We start from the raw sequence: 19,435 nt of genomic DNA on the forward strand, positions 1-19,435 counted from the left end.
AGGAGACACAGAGGAGGTAATGAGGGGGTAGACACAAGAGGCACAGGGGACAGAGGAAGTATGGGGGGGGGGGTGCACTAGAGGTACAGGGGGCAGAGGTAGCAGTGTTTCTACTTGAGTACAAATTCCGGTTAAGAATGAACACACAGTCCCTATCTCTTTTATTAACTGGGGACTGCCTGTAATAGGAACTTGGCCTGGAGAGGGATATCGGGGGCAGGGCTGGGCTAAGGCAGAGGCGAGAGAGGCTCCAGCCTCAGAGCGCAGTGTTGGAGGGGCGCACAACTCACTCAGCTATCATTCCCCTATTGTGTTTGAAGCAGACAGAAGTAAGAAAAGGGGATACATGGCCTTACCTGCAACCCAGATAACTAGAGATTAAGGTGTTGGGGGCCCTGGGGCACTTCTTAGTCTAATAGCAATCAGTGTGTGACAGCTGGGGTGGGAGGGATGGGGGAGGGGCCTCAGTGTAATAGCAATCAGTGTGTGACGGCTGGAGTGGGAGGGATGGAGGGGCCTCTTAGTGTAATAGCAATCAGTGTGTGACGGCTGGGGTGGGAGGGATGGGGGGACCTCTTAGTCTAATAGAAATCAGTGTGTGACAGCTGGGGTGGGAGGGATGGGGGAGGGGCCTCTTAGTGTAATAGCAATCAGTGTGTGACGGCTGGAGTGGGAGGGATGGAGGGGCCTCTTAGTGTAATAGCAATCAGTGTGTGATGGCTGGGGTGGGAGGGATGAAGGAGGGGCCTCTTAGTGTAATAGCAATCAGTGTGTGACGGCTGTGGTAGGAGGGATGGGGAGGGGCCTCTTAGTGTAATAGCAATCAGTGTGTGACGGCTGGGGTGTAAGGGATGGGGAGGGGCCTCTTAGTGTAATAGCAATCAGTGTGTGACGGCTGGAGTGGGAGGGATGAAGGAGGGGCCTCTTAGTGTAATAGCAATCAGTGTGTGACGCTGGGGTGGGAGGGATGGAGGAGGGGCCTCTTAGTCTAATAGCAATCAGTGTGTGACGGCTGGGGTGGGAGGGATGGAGGAGGGGCCTCTTAGTATAATAGCAATCAGTGTGTGACGCCTGGGGTGGGAGGGATGAGGGAGGGGCCTCTTAGTGTAATAGCAATCAGTGTGTGACGGCTGGGGTGGGAGGGGCCTCTTAGTGTAATAGCAATCAGTGTGTGAAGGCTGGGGTGGGAGGGATGGGGGAGGGGCCTCTTAGTCTAATAGCAATCAGTGTGTGACGGCTGGGGTGGGAGGGAGGGGCCTCTTTGTGTAATAGTAATCAGTGTGTGACGGCTGGGGTGGGAGGGATGGAGGAGGGGCCTCTTAGTGTAATAGCAATCAGTGTGTGACGGCTGGGGTGGGAGGGATGGAGGAGGGGCCTCTTAGTGTAATAGCAATCAGTGTGTGACGGCTGGGGTGGGAGGGATGAAGGGGCGCACTTTGGTGTCTCAGCCTTGGGTGCTGGAGGACCTTGTCCCGCCTCTGATCGGGGGACCACGGCACTCACATGAGATTGACCAACAATCTAAAAGTTTCAACAAAAGAGCTTTCCATCTCACTAGCCGCAAACACAGTTCTAAGGACAGTCAATAAATAATGATTTTTAGAAAGCATACATTTTGTGCAAATGTAAGCTGCATAGCATTTGCATAAACCGGCAATAATTAGCATCTCATTGACAGTCTCTAGGTTCGGCTACCAGATCCACTCTTTTCCTTCCACCAATCCCGGCACGGAGAGGTCACATGACTCACCTGTAGCGGTAACACCACCAGCGCCACACAGATCATGATCACCACCAGCAGCTGCGACGGCCAGATTTTCGGCGTCACGTCTCCGTAGCCCACCGTGGAGAAGGTGACGATGCAGAAGTAGAAGGATTTGAAGAGTGACAGATTCTCGCCGGCTCTTTCCAAATGCTGAATGCCGCACATCCTGAAAAAGAACCGCAGATCAGTATATGGTGTCCGCTAATCTACTGCAACTACCTGTGAGCCGATTACTAGCCTGCCGCCTGGCTCCCTCTAGAGTCCACTAATATACTCCTCCCTTACTGCTGCCTGGCTCCCCCTAGTGGCTGCTAATATACTCCTCCCTTACTGCTGCCTGGCTCCCCCTAGTGTCTGCTAATATACTCCTCCCTCACTGGCCTGCTGCCTGGCTCCCTCTAGACTCCGCTAATATACTCCTCCCTCACTGGCCTGCTGCCTGGCTCCCCCTAGTGTCTGCTAATATACTCATTCCTTACTGGCCTGCTGCCTGGCTCCCCCTAGTGTCTGCTAATATACTCATCCCTTACTGGCCTGCTGCCTGGCTCCCCCTAGTGTCTGCTAATATACTCATCCCTCACTGGCCTGCTGCCTGGCTCCCCCTAGTGTCTGCTAACATACCCATCCCTTACTGGCCTGCTGCCTGGCTCCCCCTAGTGTCTGCTAATATACTCCTCCCTCACTGGCCTGCTGCCTGGCTCCCCCTAGTGTCTGCTAATAAACTCATCCCTTACTGGCCTGCTGCCTGGCTCCCCCTAGTGTCTGCTAATATACTCATCCCTCACTGGCCTGCAGCCTGGCTCCCCCTAGTGTCTGCTAATATACTCCTCCTTTACTGCTGCCTGGCTCCCCCTAGTGTCTGCTAATATACTCCTCCCTCACTGCTGCCTGGCTCCCCCTAGTGTCTGCTAATATACTCATACCTTACTGGCCTGCTGCCTGGCTCCCCCTAGTGTCTGCTAATATACTCCTCCCTTACTGCTGCCTGGCTCCCCCTAGTGTCTGCTAATATACTCCTCCCTTACTGCTGCCTGGCTCCCCCTAGTGTCTGCTAATATACTCATTCCTTGCTGGCCTGCTGCCTGGCTCCCCCTAGTGTCTGCTAATATACTCCTCTCTTACTGCTGCCTGGCTCCCCCTAGTGTCTGCTAATATACTCATCCCTTACTGGCCTGCCGCCTGGCTCACCCTAGTGTCTGCTAATATACTCCTCCCTTACTGGCCTGCTGCCTGGCTCCCCCTAGTGTCTGCTAATATACTCATTCCTTACTGGCCTGCTGCCTGGCTACCTCTAGTGTCTGCTAATATACTCATTCCTTACTGGCCTGCTGCCTGACTACCTCTAGTGTCTGCTAATATACTCCTCCCTCACTGGCCTGCTGCCTGGCTCCCTCTAGTGTCTGCTAATATACTCCTCCCTTACTGGCCTGCTGCCTGGCTCCCCCTAGTGTCTGCTAATATACTCCTCCCTCACTGGCCTGCTGCCTGGCTCCCTCTAGTGTCTGCTAATATACTCATTCCTTACTGGCCTGCTGCCTGGCTACCTCTAGTGTCTGCTAATATACTCCTCCCTCACTGGCCTGCTGCCTGGCTCCCTCTAGTGTCTGCTAATATACTCCTCCCTTACTGGCCTGCTGCCTGGCTCCCCCTAGTGTCTGCTAATATACTCCTCCCTTACTGGCCTGCTGCCTGGCTCCCCCTAGTGTCCGCTAATATACTCCTCCCTTACTGGCCTGCTGCCTGGCTCCCCCTAGTGTCCGCTAATATACTCCTCCCTCACTGGCCTGCTGCCTGGCTCCCCCTAGTGTCTGCTAATATACTCCTCCCTCGCTGGCCTGCTGCCTGGCTCCCCCTAGTGTCCGCTAATATACTCATCCCTTACTGGCCTGCTGCCTGGCTCCCCCTAGTGTCTGCTAATATACTCCTCCCTCACTGGCCTGCTGCCTGGCTCCCCCTAGTGTCTGCTAATATACTCCTCCCTTACTGGCCTGCTGCCTGGCTCCCTCTAGTGTCTGCTAATATACTCCTCCCTCACTGGCCTGCTGCCTGGCTCCCCCTAGTGTCCGCTAATATACTCCTCCCTCACTGGCCTGCTGCCTGGCTCCCCCTAGTGTCTGCTAATATACTCCTCCCTCACTGGCCTGCTGCCTGGCTCCCTCTAGAGTCCACTAATATACTCATCCCTCACTGGCCTGCTGCCTGGCTCCCTCTAGTGTCTGCTAATATACTCCTCCCTCACTGGCCTGCTGCCTGGCTCCCCCTAGTGTCTGCTAATATACTCATCCCTCACTGGCCTGCCGCCTGGCTCCCCCTAGTGTCTGCTAATATACTCCTCCCTCACTGTCCTGCTGCCTGGCTCCCTCTAGAGTCCACTAATATACTCATCCCTCACTGGCCTGCTGCCTGGCTCCCCCTAGTGTCTGCTAATATACTCATCCCTCACTGGCCTGCCGCCTGGCTCCCCCTAGTGTCTGCTAATATACTCCTCCCTCACTGGCCTGCTGCCTGGCTCCCCCTAGTGTCCGCTAATATTCTCATCCCTCACTGGCCTGCTGCCTGGCTCCCCCTAGTGTCTGCTAATAAACTCATCCCTCACTGGCTTGCTGCCTGGCTCCCCCTAGTGTCTGCTAATATACTTATCCCTCACTGGCCTGCTGCCTGGCTCCCCCTAGTGTCTGCTAATATACTTATCCCTTACTGGCCTGCTGCCTGGCTCCCCCTAGTGTCTGCTAATATACTCATCCCTCACTGGCCTGCTGCCTGGCTCCCCTAGTGTCTGCTAATATACTCCTCCCTCACTGGCCTGCTGCCTGGCTCCCCCTAGTGTCTGCTAATATACTTATCCCTCACTGGCCTGCTGCCTGGCTCCCCCTAGTGTCTGCTAATATACTCATCCCTCACTGGCCTGCTGCCTGGCTCCCCCTAGTGTCTGCTAATATACTCCCTTACTGGCCTGCTGCCTGGCTCCCCCTAGTGTCTGCTAATATACTCCTCCCTCACTGGCCTGCTGCCTGGCTCCCCCTAGTGTCTGCTAATATACTCCTCCCTTACTGGCCTGCTGCCTGGCTCCCTCTAGTGTCTGCTAATATACTCCTCCCTCACTGGCCTGCTGCCTGGCTCCACCTAGTGTCTGCTAATATACTCCTCCCTCACTGGCCTGCTGCCTGGCTCCCCCTAGTGTCCACTGATATACTCATCCCTTACTGGCCTGCTGCCTGGCTCCCCCAAGTGTCTGCTAATATACTCATCCCTCTCTGGCCTGCTGCCTGGCTCCCCCTAGTGTCTGCTAATATACTCCTCCCTCTCTGGCCTGCTGCCTGGCTCCCCCTAGTGTCTGCTAATATACTTATCCCTTACTGGCCTGCTGCCTGGCTCCCCCTAGTGTCTGCTAATATACTTATCCCTTACTGGCCTGCTGCCTGGCTCCCCCTAGTGTCTGCTAATATACTCATCCCTTACTGGCCTGCTGCCTGGCTCCCTCTAGTGTCTGCTAATATACTCATCCCTCACTGGCCTGCTGCCTGGCTCCCCCTAGTGTCTGCTAATATACTCATCCCTTACTGGCCTGCTGCCTGGCTCCCTCTAGTGTCTGCTAATATACTCATCCCTCACTGGCCTGCTGCCTGGCTCCCCCTAGTGTCCGCTAATATACTCACCCCTCACTGGCCTGCTGCCTGGCTCCCCCTAGTGTCTGCTAATAAACTCCTCCCTCACTGGCCTGCTGCCTGGCTCCCTCTAGTGTCTGCTAATATACTCACCCCTCACTGGCCTGCTGCCTGGCTCCTCCTAGTGTCTGCTAATATACTCCTCTCCTCTTTCTGATTCTTATCTGGTTTTCCTCGCCTGATTGAGCCACGCAGAATTGGGTATCTTGGCCTGATGAAGGGCATATACATATTTACACAGCCCGAAACGAACATGTGTCGTTGCCTTGAAAACTAATACCCGTTATAACTGCAACTGTTTACTAAGCTAAACCAGATATCGCTTTTTTGTCTTTGGCTCTAAGAGGACCCACTATCTGATATTTAAGAACTGTGCTCTTATATATTTTCTATTTTTGGATACACTTTTTTGTATATGTGTCAATAAAGTTTTTTTATAAGGAAATTTTTGTAATTTTGAGATTGCATTTCTATATGAGTCCTTTTCTAAAAGCAATATACTAATATACTCCTCCCTCACTGGCCTGCTGCCTGGCTCCCCTAGTGTCTGCTAATATACTCCTCCCTCACTGGCCTGCTGCCTGGCTCCCCCTAGTGTCTGCTAATATACTCCTCCCTCACTGGCCTGCCGCCTGGCTCCCCCTAGTGCCTGCTAATATACTCATCCCTTACAGGCCTGCTGCCTGGCTCCCTCTAGTGTCTGCTAATATACTCCTCCCTTACTGGCCTGCTGCCTGGCTCCCCCTAGTGTCTGCTAATATACTCATCCCTCACTGGCCTGCTGCCTGGCTCCCCCTAGTGTCTGCTAATATATTCCTCCCTCACTGGCCTGCTGCCTGGCTCCCCCTAGTGTCCGCTAATATACTCCTCCCTCACTGGCCTGCTGCCTGGCTCCCCCTAGTGTCCGCTAATATTCTCCTCCCTCACTGGCCTGCTGCCTGGCTCCCCCTAGTGTCTGCTAATATACTCATCCCTCACTGGCCTGCTGCCTGGCTCCCCCTAGTGTCTGCTAATATACTCATCCCTCACTGGCCTGCTGCCTGGCTCCCTCTAGTGTCTGCTAATATACTCATCCCTCACTGGCCTGCTGCCTGGCTCCCTCTAGTGTCTGCTAATATACTCATTCCTTACTGGCCTGCTGCCTGGCTACCTCTAGTGTCTGCTAATATATTCCTCCCTCACTGGCCTGCTGCCTGGCTCCCCCTAGTGTCTGCTAATATACTCCTCCCTCACTGGCCTGCTGCCTGGCTCCCCCTAGTGTCTGCTAATATACTCCTCCCTCACTGGCCTGCTGCCTGGCTCCCCCTAGTGTCTGCTAATATACTCCTCCCTCACTGGCCTGCTGCCTGGCTCCCCCTAGTGTCTGCTAATATACTCCTCCCTCACTGGCCTGCTGCCTGGCTCCCCCTAGTGTCTGCTAATATACTCATCCCTCACTGGCCTGCTGCCTGGCTCCCCCTAGTGTCTGCTAATATATTCCTCCCTCACTGGCCTGCTGCCTGGCTCCCCCTAGTGTCCGCTAATATACTCCTCCCTCACTGGCCTGCTGCCTGGCTCCCCCTAGTGTCTGCTAATATACTCCTCCCTCACTGGCCTGCTGCCTGGCTCCCCCTAGTGTCTGCTAATATACTCCTCCCTCACTGGCCTGCTGCCTGGCTCCCCCTAGTGTCTGCTAATATACTCATCCCTCACTGGCCTGCCGCCTGGCTCCCCCTAGTGTCTGCTAATATACTCATCCCTTACTGGCCTGCTGCCTGGCTCCCCCTAGTGTCTGCTAATATACTCCTCCCTTACTGGCCTGCTGCCTGGCTCCCTCTAGTGTCTGCTAATATACTCATCCCTCACTGGCCTGCTGCCTGGCTCCCCCTAGTGTCCGCTAATATTCTCCTCCCTCACTGGCCTGCTGCCTGGCTCCCCCTAGTGTCTGCTAATATACTCATCCCTCACTGGCCTGCTGCCTGGCTCCCCCTAGTGTCTGCTAATATACTCATCCCTCACTGGCCTGCTGCCTGGCTCCCTCTAGTGTCTGCTAATATACTCATCCCTCACTGGCCTGCTGCCTGGCTCCCCCTAGTGTCTGCTAATATACTCCTCCCTCACTGGCCTGCTGCCTGGCTCCCCCTAGTGTCTGCTAATATACTTATCCCTTACTGGTCTGCTGCCTGGCTCCCCCTAGTGTCTGCTAATATATTCCTCCCTCACTGGCCTGCTGCCTGGCTCCCCCTAGTGTCTGCTAATATACTCCTCCCTCACTAGCCTGCTGCCTGGCTCCCCCTAGTGTCTGCTAATATACTCCTCCCTCACTGGCCTGCTGCCTGGCTCCCCCTAGTGTCTGCTAATATACTCCTCCCTCACTGGCCTGCTGCCTGGCTCCCCCTAGTGTCTGCTAATATACTCATCCCTCACTGGCCTGCTGCCTGGCTCCCCCTAGTGTCTGCTAATATATTCCTTCCTCACTGGCCTGCTGCCTGGCTCCCCCTAGTGTCCGCTAATATACTCCTCCCTCACTGGCCTGCTGCCTGGCTCCCCCTAGTGTCTGCTAATATACTCCTCCCTCACTGGCCTGCTGCCTGGCTCCCCCTAGTGTCTGCTAATATACTCCTCCCTCACTAGCCTGCTGCCTGGCTCCCCCTAGTGTCTGCTAATATACTCATCCCTCACTGGCCTGCCGCCTGGCTCCCCCTAGTGCCTGCTAATATACTCATCCCTTACTGGCCTGCTGCCTGGCTCCCCCTAGTGTCTTCTAATATACTCCTCCCTTACTGGCCTGCTGCCTGGCTCCCTCTAGTGTCTGCTAATATACTCATCCCTTACTGGCCTGCTGCCTGGCTCCCTCTAGTGTCTGCTAATATACTCATCCCTCACTGGCCTGCCGCCTGGCTCCCCCTAGTGTCTGCTAATATACTTATCCCTTACTGGCCTGCTGCCTGGCTCCCCCTAGTGTCTGCTAATATACTTATCCCTCACTGGCCTGCTGCCTGGCTCCCCCTAGTGTCTGCTAATATATTCCTCCCTCACTGGCCTGCTGCCTGGCTCCCCCTAGTGTCTGCTAATATACTCCTCCCTCACTGGCCTGCTGCCTGGCTCCCCCTAGTGTCTGCAAATATACTCCTCCCTCACTGGCCTGCTGCCTGGCTCCCCCTAGTGTCTGCTAATATACTCATCCCTCACTGGCCTGCTGCCTGGCTCCCCCTAGTGTCTGCTAATATACTCATCCCTCACTGGCCTGCTGCCTGGCTCCCCCTAGTGTCTGCTAATATACTCATCCCTCACTGGCCAGCTGCCTGGCTCCCTCTAGTGTCTGCTAATATACTCATCCCTTACTGGCCTGCTGCCTGGCTCCCTCTAGTGTCTGCTAATATATTCATCCCTTACTGGCCTGCTGCCTGGCTCCCCCTAGTGTCTGCTAATATACTCCTCCCTCACTGGCCTGCTGCCTGGCTCCCTCTAGTGTCTGCTAATATACTCACCCCCCACTGGCCTGCTGCCTGGCTCCCCCTAGTGTCTGCTAATATACTCATCCCTCACTGGCCTGCTGCCTGGCTCCCCCTAGTGTCTGCTAATATACTCCTCCCTCACTGGCCTGCTGCCTGGCTCCCCCTAGTGTCTGCTAATATACTCCTCCCTCACTAGCCTGCTGCCTGGCTCCCCCTAGTGTCTGCTAATATACTCATCCCTCACTGGCCTGCCGCCTGGCTCCCCCTAGTGCCTGCTAATATACTCATCCCTTACTGGCCTGCTGCCTGGCTCCCCCTAGTGTCTGCTAATATACTCTTCCCTTACTGGCCTGCTGCCTGGCTCCCTCTAGTGTCTGCTAATATACTCATCCCTTACTGGCCTGCTGCCTGGCTCCCTCTAGTGTCTGCTAATATACTCATCCCTCACTGGCCTGCCGCCTGGCTCCCCCTAGTGTCTGCTAATATACTTATCCCTTACTGGCCTGCTGCCTGGCTCCCCCTAGTGTCTGCTAATATACTTATCCCTCACTGGCCTGCTGCCTGGCTCCCCCTAGTGTCTGCTAATATATTCCTCCCTCACTGGCCTGCTGCCTGGCTCCCCCTAGTGTCTGCTAATATACTCCTCCCTCACTGGCCTGCTGCCTGGCTCCCCCTAGTGTCTGCTAATATACTCCTCCCTCACTGGCCTGCTGCCTGGCTCCCCCTAGTGTCTGCTAATATACTCATCCCTCACTGGCCTGCTGCCTGGCTCCCCCTAGTGTCTGCTAATATACTCATCCCTCACTGGCCTGCTGCCTGGCTCCCCCTAGTGTCTGCTAATATACTCATCCCTCACTGGCCTGCTGCCTGGCTCCCTCTAGTGTCTGCTAATATACTCATCCCTTACTGGCCTGCTGCCTGGCTCCCTCTAGTGTCTGCTAATATACTCATCCCTTACTGGCCTGCTGCCTGGCTTCCCCTAGTTTCTGCTAATATACTCCTCCCTCACTGGCCTGCTGCCTGGCTCCCTCTAGTGTCTGCTAATATACTCATCCCTCACTGGCCTGCTGCCTGGCTCCCCCTAGTGTCTGCTAATATACTCATCCCTCACTGGCCTGCTGCCTGGCTCCCTCTAGTGTCTGCTAATATACTCATCCCTTACTGGCCTGCTGCCTGGCTCCCTCTAGTGTCTGCTAATATACTCATCCCTTACTGGCCTGCTGCCTGGCTCCCTCTAGTGTCTGCTAATATACTCATCCCTTACTGGCCTGCTGCCTGGCTCCCCCTAGTGTCTGCTAATATACTTATCCCTTACTGGCCTGCTGCCTGGCTCCCCCTAGTGTCTGCTAATATACTCATCCCTCACTGGCCTGCTGCCTGGCTCCCTCTAGTGTCTGCTAATATACTCCTCCCTCACTGGCCTGCTGCCTGACTCCCCCTAGTGTCTGCTAATATACTCATCCCTTACTGGCCTGCTGCCTGGCTCCCTCTAGTGTCTGCTAATATACTCCTCCCTCACTGGCCTGCTGCCTGACTCCCCCTAGTGTCTGCTAATATACTCATCCCTCACTGGCCTGCTGCCTGGCTCCCCCTAGTGTCTGCTAATATACTCATCCCTCACTGGCCTGCTGCCTGGCTCCCCCTAGTGTCTGCTAATATACTCCTCCCTTACTGGCCTGCTGCCTGGCTCCCCCTAGTGTCTGCTAATATACTCATCCCTCACTGGCCTGCTGCCTGGCTCCCCCTAGTGTCTGCTAATATACTCATCCCTTACTGGCCTGCTGCCTGGCTCCCTCTAGTGTCTGCTAATATACTCATCCCTTACTGGCCTGCTGCCTGGCTCCCTCTAGTGTCTGCTAATATACTCCTCCCTTACTGGCCTGCTGCCTGGCTCCCCCTAGTGTCTGCTAATATACTCATCCCTTACTGGCCTGCCGCCTGGCTCCCCCTAGTGCCTGCTAATATACTCATCCCTTACTGGCCTGCTGCCTGGCTCCCCCTAGTGTCTTCTAATATACTCCTCCCTTACTGGCCTGCTGCCTGGCTCCCTCTAGTGTCTGCTAATATACTCATCCCTTACTGGCCTGCTGCCTGGCTCCCTCTAGTGTCTGCTAATATACTCATCCCTCACTGGCCTGCCGCCTGGCTCCCCCTAGTGTCTGCTAATATACTTATCCCTTACTGGCCTGCTGCCTGGCTCCCCCTAGTGTCTGCTAATATACTTATCCCTCACTGGCCTGCTGCCTGGCTCCCCCTAGTGTCTGCTAATATATTCCTCCCTCACTGGCCTGCTGCCTGGCTCCCCCTAGTGTCTGCTAATATACTCCTCCCTCACTGGCCTGCTGCCTGGCTCCCCCTAGTGTCTGCTAATATACTCCTCCCTCACTGGCCTGCTGCCTGGCTCCCCCTAGTGTCTGCTAATATACTCATCCCTCACTGGCCTGCTGCCTGGCTCCCCCTAGTGTCTGCTAATATACTCATCCCTCACTGGCCTGCTGCCTGGCTCCCCCTAGTGTCTGCTAATATACTCATCCCTCACTGGCCTGCTGCCTGGCTCCCTCTAGTGTCTGCTAATATACTCATCCCTTACTGGCCTGCTGCCTGGCTCCCTCTAGTGTCTGCTAATATATTCATCCCTTACTGGCCTGCTGCCTGGCTCCCCCTAGTGTCTGCTAATATACTCCTCCCTTACTGGCCTGCTGCCTGGCTCCCTCTAGTGTCTGCTAATATACTCATCCCCCACTGGCCTGCTGCCTGGCTCCCCCTAGTGTCTGCTAATATACTCATCCCTCACTGGCCTGCTGCCTGGCTCCCCCTAGTGTCTGCTAATATACTCCTCCCTCACTGGCCTGCTGCCTGGCTCCCCCTAGTGTCTGCTAATATACTCCTCCCTCACTAGCCTGCTGCCTGGCTCCCCCTAGTGTCTGCTAATATACTCATCCCTCACTGGCCTGCCGCCTGGCTCCCCCTAGTGCCTGCTAATATACTCATCCCTTACTGGCCTGCTGCCTGGCTCCCCCTAGTGTCTGCTAATATACTCTTCCCTTACTGGCCTGCTGCCTGGCTCCCTCTAGTGTCTGCTAATATACTCATCCCTTACTGGCCTGCTGCCTGGCTCCCTCTAGTGTCTGCTAATATACTCATCCCTCACTGGCCTGCCGCCTGGCTCCCCCTAGTGTCTGCTAATATACTTATCCCTTACTGGCCTGCTGCCTGGCTCCCCCTAGTGTCTGCTAATATACTTATCCCTCACTGGCCTGCTGCCTGGCTCCCCCTAGTGTCTGCTAATATATTCCTCCCTCACTGGCCTGCTGCCTGGCTCCCCCTAGTGTCTGCTAATATACTCCTCCCTCACTGGCCTGCTGCCTGGCTCCCCCTAGTGTCTGCTAATATACTCCTCCCTCACTGGCCTGCTGCCTGGCTCCCCCTAGTGTCTGCTAATATACTCATCCCTCACTGGCCTGCTGCCTGGCTCCCCCTAGTGTCTGCTAATATACTCATCCCTCACTGGCCTGCTGCCTGGCTCCCCCTAGTGTCTGCTAATATACTCATCCCTCACTGGCCTGCTGCCTGGCTCCCTCTAGTGTCTGCTAATATACTCATCCCTTACTGGCCTGCTGCCTGGCTCCCTCTAGTGTCTGCTAATATACTCATCCCTTACTGGCCTGCTGCCTGGCTCCCCCTAGTTTCTGCTAATATACTCCTCCCTCACTGGCCTGCTGCCTGGCTCCCTCTAGTGTCTGCTAATATACTCATCCCTCACTGGCCTGCTGCCTGGCTCCCCCTAGTGTCTGCTAATATACTCATCCCTCACTGGCCTGCTGCCTGGCTCCCTCTAGTGTCTGCTAATATACTCATCCCTTACTGGCCTGCTGCCTGGCTCCCTCTAGTGTCTGCTAATATACTCATCCCTTACTGGCCTGCTGCCTGGCTCCCTCTAGTGTCTGCTAATATACTCATCCCTTACTGGCCTGCTGCCTGGCTCCCCCTAGTGTCTGCTAATATACTCATCCCTCACTGGCCTGCTGCCTGGCTTCCCCCTAGTGTCTGCTAATATACTCATCCCTCACTGGCCTGCTGCCTGGCTCCCTCTAGTGTCTGCTAATATACTCATCCCTTACTGGCCTGCTGCCTGGCTCCCTCTAGTGTCTGCTAATATACTCATCCCTTACTGGCCTGCTGCCTGGCTCCCTCTAGTGTCTGCTAATATACTCATCCCTTACTGGCCTGCTGCCTGGCTCCCCCTAGTGTCTGCTAATATACTCATCCCTCACTGGCCTGCTGCCTGGCTCCCTCTAGTGTCTGCTAATATACTCATCCCTCACTGGCCTGCTGCCTGGCTCCCTCTAGTGTCTGCTAATATACTCATCCCTTACTGGCCTGCTGCCTGGCTCCCTCTAGTGTCTGCTAATATACTCCTCCCTCACTGGCCTGCTGCCTGACTCCCCCTAGTGTCTGCTAATATACTCATCCCTCACTGGCCTGCTGCCTGGCTCCCCCTAGTGTCTGCTAATATACTCATCCCTCACTGGCCTGCTGCCTGGCTCCCCCTAGTGTCCGCTAATATTCTCCTCCCTCACTGGCCTGCTGCCTGGCTCCCCCTAGTGTCTGCTAATATACTCATCCCTCACTGGCCTGCTGCCTGGCTCCCCCTAGTGTCTGCTAATATACTCATCCCTCACTGGCCTGCTGCCTGGCTCCCTCTAGTGTCTGCTAATATACTCATCCCTCACTGGCCTGCTGCCTGGCTCCCTCTAGTGTCTGCTAATATACTCATTCCTTACTGGCCTGCTGCCTGGCTACCTCTAGTGTCTGCTAATATATTCCTCCCTCACTGGCCTGCTGCCTGGCTCCCCCTAGTGTCTGCTAATATACTCCTCCCTCACTGGCCTGCTGCCTGGCTCCCCCTAGTGTCTGCTAATATACTCCTCCCTCACTGGCCTGCTGCCTGGCTCCCCCTAGTGTCTGCTAATATACTCCTCCCTCACTGGCCTGCTGCCTGGCTCCCCCTAGTGTCTGCTAATATACTCCTCCCTCACTGGCCTGCTGCCTGGCTCCCCCTAGTGTCTGCTAATATACTCATCCCTCACTGGCCTGCTGCCTGGCTCCCCCTAGTGTCTGCTAATATATTCCTCCCTCACTGGCCTGCTGCCTGGCTCCCCCTAGTGTCCGCTAATATACTCCTCCCTCACTGGCCTGCTGCCTGGCTCCCCCTAGTGTCTGCTAATATACTCCTCCCTCACTGGCCTGCTGCCTGGCTCCCCCTAGTGTCTGCTAATATACTCATCCCTCACTGGCCTGCCGCCTGGCTCCCCCTAGTGTCTGCTAATATACTCATCCCTTACTGGCCTGCTGCCTGGCTCCCCCTAGTGTCTGCTAATATACTCCTCCCTTACTGGCCTGCTGCCTGGCTCCCCCTAGTGTCTGCTAATATACTCCTCCCTCACTAGCCTGCTGCCTGGCTCCCCCTAGTGTCTGCTAATATACTCATCCCTCACTGGCCTGCTGCCTGGCTCCCCCTAGTGTCTGCTAATATATTCCTTCCTCACTGGCCTGCTGCCTGGCTCCCCCTAGTGTCCGCTAATATACTCCTCCCTCACTAGCCTGCTGCCTGGCTCCCCCTAGTGTCTGCTAATATACTCATCCCTCACTGGCCTGCTGCCTGGCTCCCCCTAGTGTCTGCTAATATACTCATCCCTCACTGGCCTGCTGCCTGGCTCCCCCTAGTGTCTGCTAATATATTCCTTCCTCACTGGCCTGCTGCCTGGCTCCCCCTAGTGTCCGCTAATATACTCCTCCCTCACTGGCCTGCTGCCTGGCTCCCCCTAGTGTCTGCTAATATACTCATCCCTCACTGGCCTGCTGCCTGGCTCCCCCTAGTGTCTGCTAATATATTCCTTCCTCACTGGCCTGCTGCCTGGCTCCCCCTAGTGTCCGCTAATATACTCCTCCCTCACTGGCCTGCTGCCTGGCTCCCCCTAGTGTCTGCTAATATACTCCTCCCTCACTAGCCTGCTGCCTGGCTCCCCCTAGTGTCTGCTAATATACTCATCCCTCACTGGCCTGCTGCCTGGCTCCCCCTAGTGTCTGCTAATATATTCCTTCCTCACTGGCCTGCTGCCTGGCTCCCCCTAGTGTCCGCTAATATACTCCTCCCTCACTAGCCTGCTGCCTGGCTCCCCCTAGTGTCTGCTAATATACTCCTCCCTCACTAGCCTGCTGCCTGGCTCCCCCTAGTGTCTGCTAATATACTCATCCCTCACTGGCCTGCTGCCTGGCTCCCCCTAGTGTCTGCTAATATATTCCTTCCTCACTGGCCTGCTGCCTGGCTCCCCCTAGTGTCCGCTAATATACTCCTCCCTCACTGGCCTGCTGCCTGGCTCCCCCTAGTGTCTGCTAATATACTCCTCCCTCACTGGCCTGCTGCCTGGCTCCCCCTAGTGTCTGCTAATATACTCCTCCCTCACTAGCCTGCTGCCTGGCTCCCCCTAGTGTCTGCTAATATACTCATCCCTCACTGGCCTGCCGCCTGGCTCCCCCTAGTGCCTGCTAATATACTCATCCCTTACTGGCCTGCTGCCTGGCTCCCCCTAGTGTCCGCTAATATACTCCTCCCTCACTGGCCTGCTGCCTGGCTCCCCCTAGTGTCTGCTAATATACTCCTCCCTCACTGGCCTGCTGCCTGGCTCCCCCTAGTGTCTGCTAATATACTCCTCCCTCACTAGCCTGCTGCCTGGCTCCCCCTAGTGTCTGCTAATATACTCATCCCTCACTGGCCTGCTGCCTGGCTCCCTCTAGTGTCTGCTAATATACTCATCCCTTACTGGCCTGCTGCCTGGCTCCCTCTAGTGTCTGCTAATATACTCATCCCTTACTGGCCTGCTGCCTGGCTCCCTCTAGTGTCTGCTAATATACTCATTCCTTACTGGCCTGCTGCCTGGCTCCCTCTAGTGTCTGCTAATATACTCATCCCTTACTGGCCTGCTGCCTGGCTCCCTCTAGTGTCTGCTAATATACTCATCCCTTACTGGCCTGCTGCCTGGCTCCCCCTAGTGTCTGCTAATATACTCATCCCTCACTGGCCTGCTGCCTGGCTCCCTCTAGTGTCTGCTAATATACTCATCCCTCACTGGCCTGCTGCCTGGCTCCCTCTAGTGTCTGCTAATATACTCATCCCTTACTGGCCTGCTGCCTGGCTCCCTCTAGTGTCTGCTAATATACTCCTCCCTCACTGGCCTGCTGCCTGACTCCCCCTAGTGTCTGCTAATATACTCATCCCTCACTGGCCTGCTGCCTGGCTCCCCCTAGTGTCTGCTAATATACTCATCCCTCACTGGCCTGCTGCCTGGCTCCCCCTAGTGTCCGCTAATATTCTCCTCCCTCACTGGCCTGCTGCCTGGCTCCCCCTAGTGTCTGCTAATATACTCATCCCTCACTGGCCTGCTGCCTGGCTCCCCCTAGTGTCTGCTAATATACTCATCCCTCACTGGCCTGCTGCCTGGCTCCCTCTAGTGTCTGCTAATATACTCATCCCTCACTGGCCTGCTGCCTGGCTCCCTCTAGTGTCTGCTAATATACTCATTCCTTACTGGCCTGCTGCCTGGCTACCTCTAGTGTCTGCTAATATATTCCTCCCTCACTGGCCTGCTGCCTGGCTCCCCCTAGTGTCTGCTAATATACTCCTCCCTCACTGGCCTGCTGCCTGGCTCCCCCTAGTGTCTGCTAATATACTCCTCCCTCACTGGCCTGCTGCCTGGCTCCCCCTAGTGTCTGCTAATATACTCCTCCCTCACTGGCCTGCTGCCTGGCTCCCCCTAGTGTCTGCTAATATACTCCTCCCTCACTGGCCTGCTGCCTGGCTCCCCCTAGTGTCTGCTAATATACTCATCCCTCACTGGCCTGCTGCCTGGCTCCCCCTAGTGTCTGCTAATATATTCCTCCCTCACTGGCCTGCTGCCTGGCTCCCCCTAGTGTCCGCTAATATACTCCTCCCTCACTGGCCTGCTGCCTGGCTCCCCCTAGTGTCTGCTAATATACTCCTCCCTCACTGGCCTGCTGCCTGGCTCCCCCTAGTGTCTGCTAATATACTCATCCCTCACTGGCCTGCCGCCTGGCTCCCCCTAGTGTCTGCTAATATACTCATCCCTTACTGGCCTGCTGCCTGGCTCCCCCTAGTGTCTGCTAATATACTCCTCCCTTACTGGCCTGCTGCCTGGCTCCCCCTAGTGTCTGCTAATATACTCCTCCCTCACTAGCCTGCTGCCTGGCTCCCCCTAGTGTCTGCTAATATACTCATCCCTCACTGGCCTGCTGCCTGGCTCCCCCTAGTGTCTGCTAATATATTCCTTCCTCACTGGCCTGCTGCCTGGCTCCCCCTAGTGTCCGCTAATATACTCCTCCCTCACTGGCCTGCTGCCTGGCTCCCCCTAGTGTCTGCTAATATACTCCTCCCTCACTGGCCTGCTGCCTGGCTCCCCCTAGTGTCTGCTAATATACTCCTCCCTCACTAGCCTGCTGCCTGGCTCCCCCTAGTGTCTGCTAATATACTCATCCCTCACTGGCCTGCCGCCTGGCTCCCCCTAGTGCCTGCTAATATACTCATCCCTTACTGGCCTGCTGCCTGGCTCCCCCTAGTGTCTTCTAATATACTCCTCCCTTACTGGCCTGCTGCCTGGCTCCCTCTAGTGTCTGCTAATATACTCATCCCTCACTGGCCTGCCGCCTGGCTCCCCCTAGTGTCTGCTAATATACTTATCCCTTACTGGCCTGCTGCCTGGCTCCCCCTAGTGTCTGCTAATATACTTATCCCTCACTGGCCTGCTGCCTGGCTCCCCCTAGTGTCTGCTAATATATTCCTCCCTCACTGGCCTGCTGCCTGGCTCCCCCTAGTGTCTGCTAATATACTCCTCCCTCACTGGCCTGCTGCCTGGCTCCCCCTAGTGTCTGCAAATATACTCCTCCCTCACTGGCCTGCTGCCTGGCTCCCCCTAGTGTCTGCTAATATACTCATCCCTCACTGGCCTGCTGCCTGGCTCCCCCTAGTGTCTGCTAATATACTCATCCCTCACTGGCCTGCTGCCTGGCTCCCCCTAGTGTCTGCTAATATACTCATCCCTCACTGGCCAGCTGCCTGGCTCCCTCTAGTGTCTGCTAATATACTCATCCCTTACTGGCCTGCTGCCTGGCTCCCTCTAGTGTCTGCTAATATATTCATCCCTTACTGGCCTGCTGCCTGGCTCCCCCTAGTGTCTGCTAATATACTCCTCCCTCACTGGCCTGCTGCCTGGCTCCCTCTAGTGTCTGCTAATATACTCACCCCCCACTGGCCTGCTGCCTGGCTCCCCCTAGTGTCTGCTAATATACTCCTCCCTCACTGGCCTGCTGCCTGGCTCCCCCTAGTGTCTGCTAATATACTCCTCCCTCACTAGCCTGCTGCCTGGCTCCCCCTAGTGTCTGCTAATATACTCATCCCTCACTGGCCTGCTGCCTGGCTCCCTCTAGTGTCTGCTAATATACTCATCCCTTACTGGCCTGCTGCCTGGCTCCCTCTAGTGTCTGCTAATATACTCATCCCTTACTGGCCTGCTGCCTGGCTCCCTCTAGTGTCTGCTAATATACTCATTCCTTACTGGCCTGCTGCCTGGCTCCCTCTAGTGTCTGCTAATATACTCATCCCTTACTGGCCTGCTGCCTGGCTCCCTCTAGTGTCTGCTAATATACTCATCCCTTACTGGCCTGCTGCCTGGCTCCCCCTAGTGTCTGCTAATATACTCATCCCTCACTGGCCTGCTGCCTGGCTCCCTCTAGTGTCTGCTAATATACTCATCCCTCACTGGCCTGCTGCCTGGCTCCCTCTAGTGTCTGCTAATATACTCATCCCTTACTGGCCTGCTGCCTGGCTCCCTCTAGTGTCTGCTAATATACTCCTCCCTCACTGGCCTGCTGCCTGACTCCCCCTAGTGTCTGCTAATATACTCATCCCTCACTGGCCTGCTGCCTGGCTCCCCCTAGTGTCTGCTAATATACTCATCCCTCACTGGCCTGCTGCCTGGCTCCCCCTAGTGTCCGCTAATATTCTCCTCCCTCACTGGCCTGCTGCCTGGCTCCCCCTAGTGTCTGCTAATATACTCATCCCTCACTGGCCTGCTGCCTGGCTCCCCCTAGTGTCTGCTAATATACTCATCCCTCACTGGCCTGCTGCCTGGCTCCCTCTAGTGTCTGCTAATATACTCATCCCTCACTGGCCTGCTGCCTGGCTCCCTCTAGTGTCTGCTAATATACTCATTCCTTACTGGCCTGCTGCCTGGCTACCTCTAGTGTCTGCTAATATATTCCTCCCTCACTGGCCTGCTGCCTGGCTCCCCCTAGTGTCTGCTAATATACTCCTCCCTCACTGGCCTGCTGCCTGGCTCCCCCTAGTGTCTGCTAATATACTCCTCCCTCACTGGCCTGCTGCCTGGCTCCCCCTAGTGTCTGCTAATATACTCCTCCCTCACTGGCCTGCTGCCTGGCTCCCCCTAGTGTCTGCTAATATACTCCTCCCTCACTGGCCTGCTGCCTGGCTCCCC

General features: G+C 55.6%; 1 protein-coding gene across 9 annotated transcripts in view; it reads right to left on the bottom strand.

Annotated features, from left to right (window-relative positions):
- The window catches only part of KCNT1 (potassium sodium-activated channel subfamily T member 1), a 489,153-nt gene that overhangs the window by 104,782 nt on the left and 364,936 nt on the right, over positions 1–19,435 (bottom strand). For all 9 annotated transcript variants that reach the window (XM_068249213.1, XM_068249212.1, XM_068249206.1 and 6 more), the window contains one exon: positions 1,751–1,931. In XM_068249213.1, coding sequence (XP_068105314.1) covers positions 1,751–1,931 — 181 coding nt within the window. The remainder of the gene's footprint in view (positions 1–1,750; positions 1,932–19,435) is intronic.

The sequence above is a fragment of the Hyperolius riggenbachi genome, chromosome 8 (genome assembly GCF_040937935.1).
Source record: "Hyperolius riggenbachi isolate aHypRig1 chromosome 8, aHypRig1.pri, whole genome shotgun sequence".
NCBI lineage: Eukaryota > Metazoa > Chordata > Amphibia > Anura > Hyperoliidae > Hyperolius > Hyperolius riggenbachi.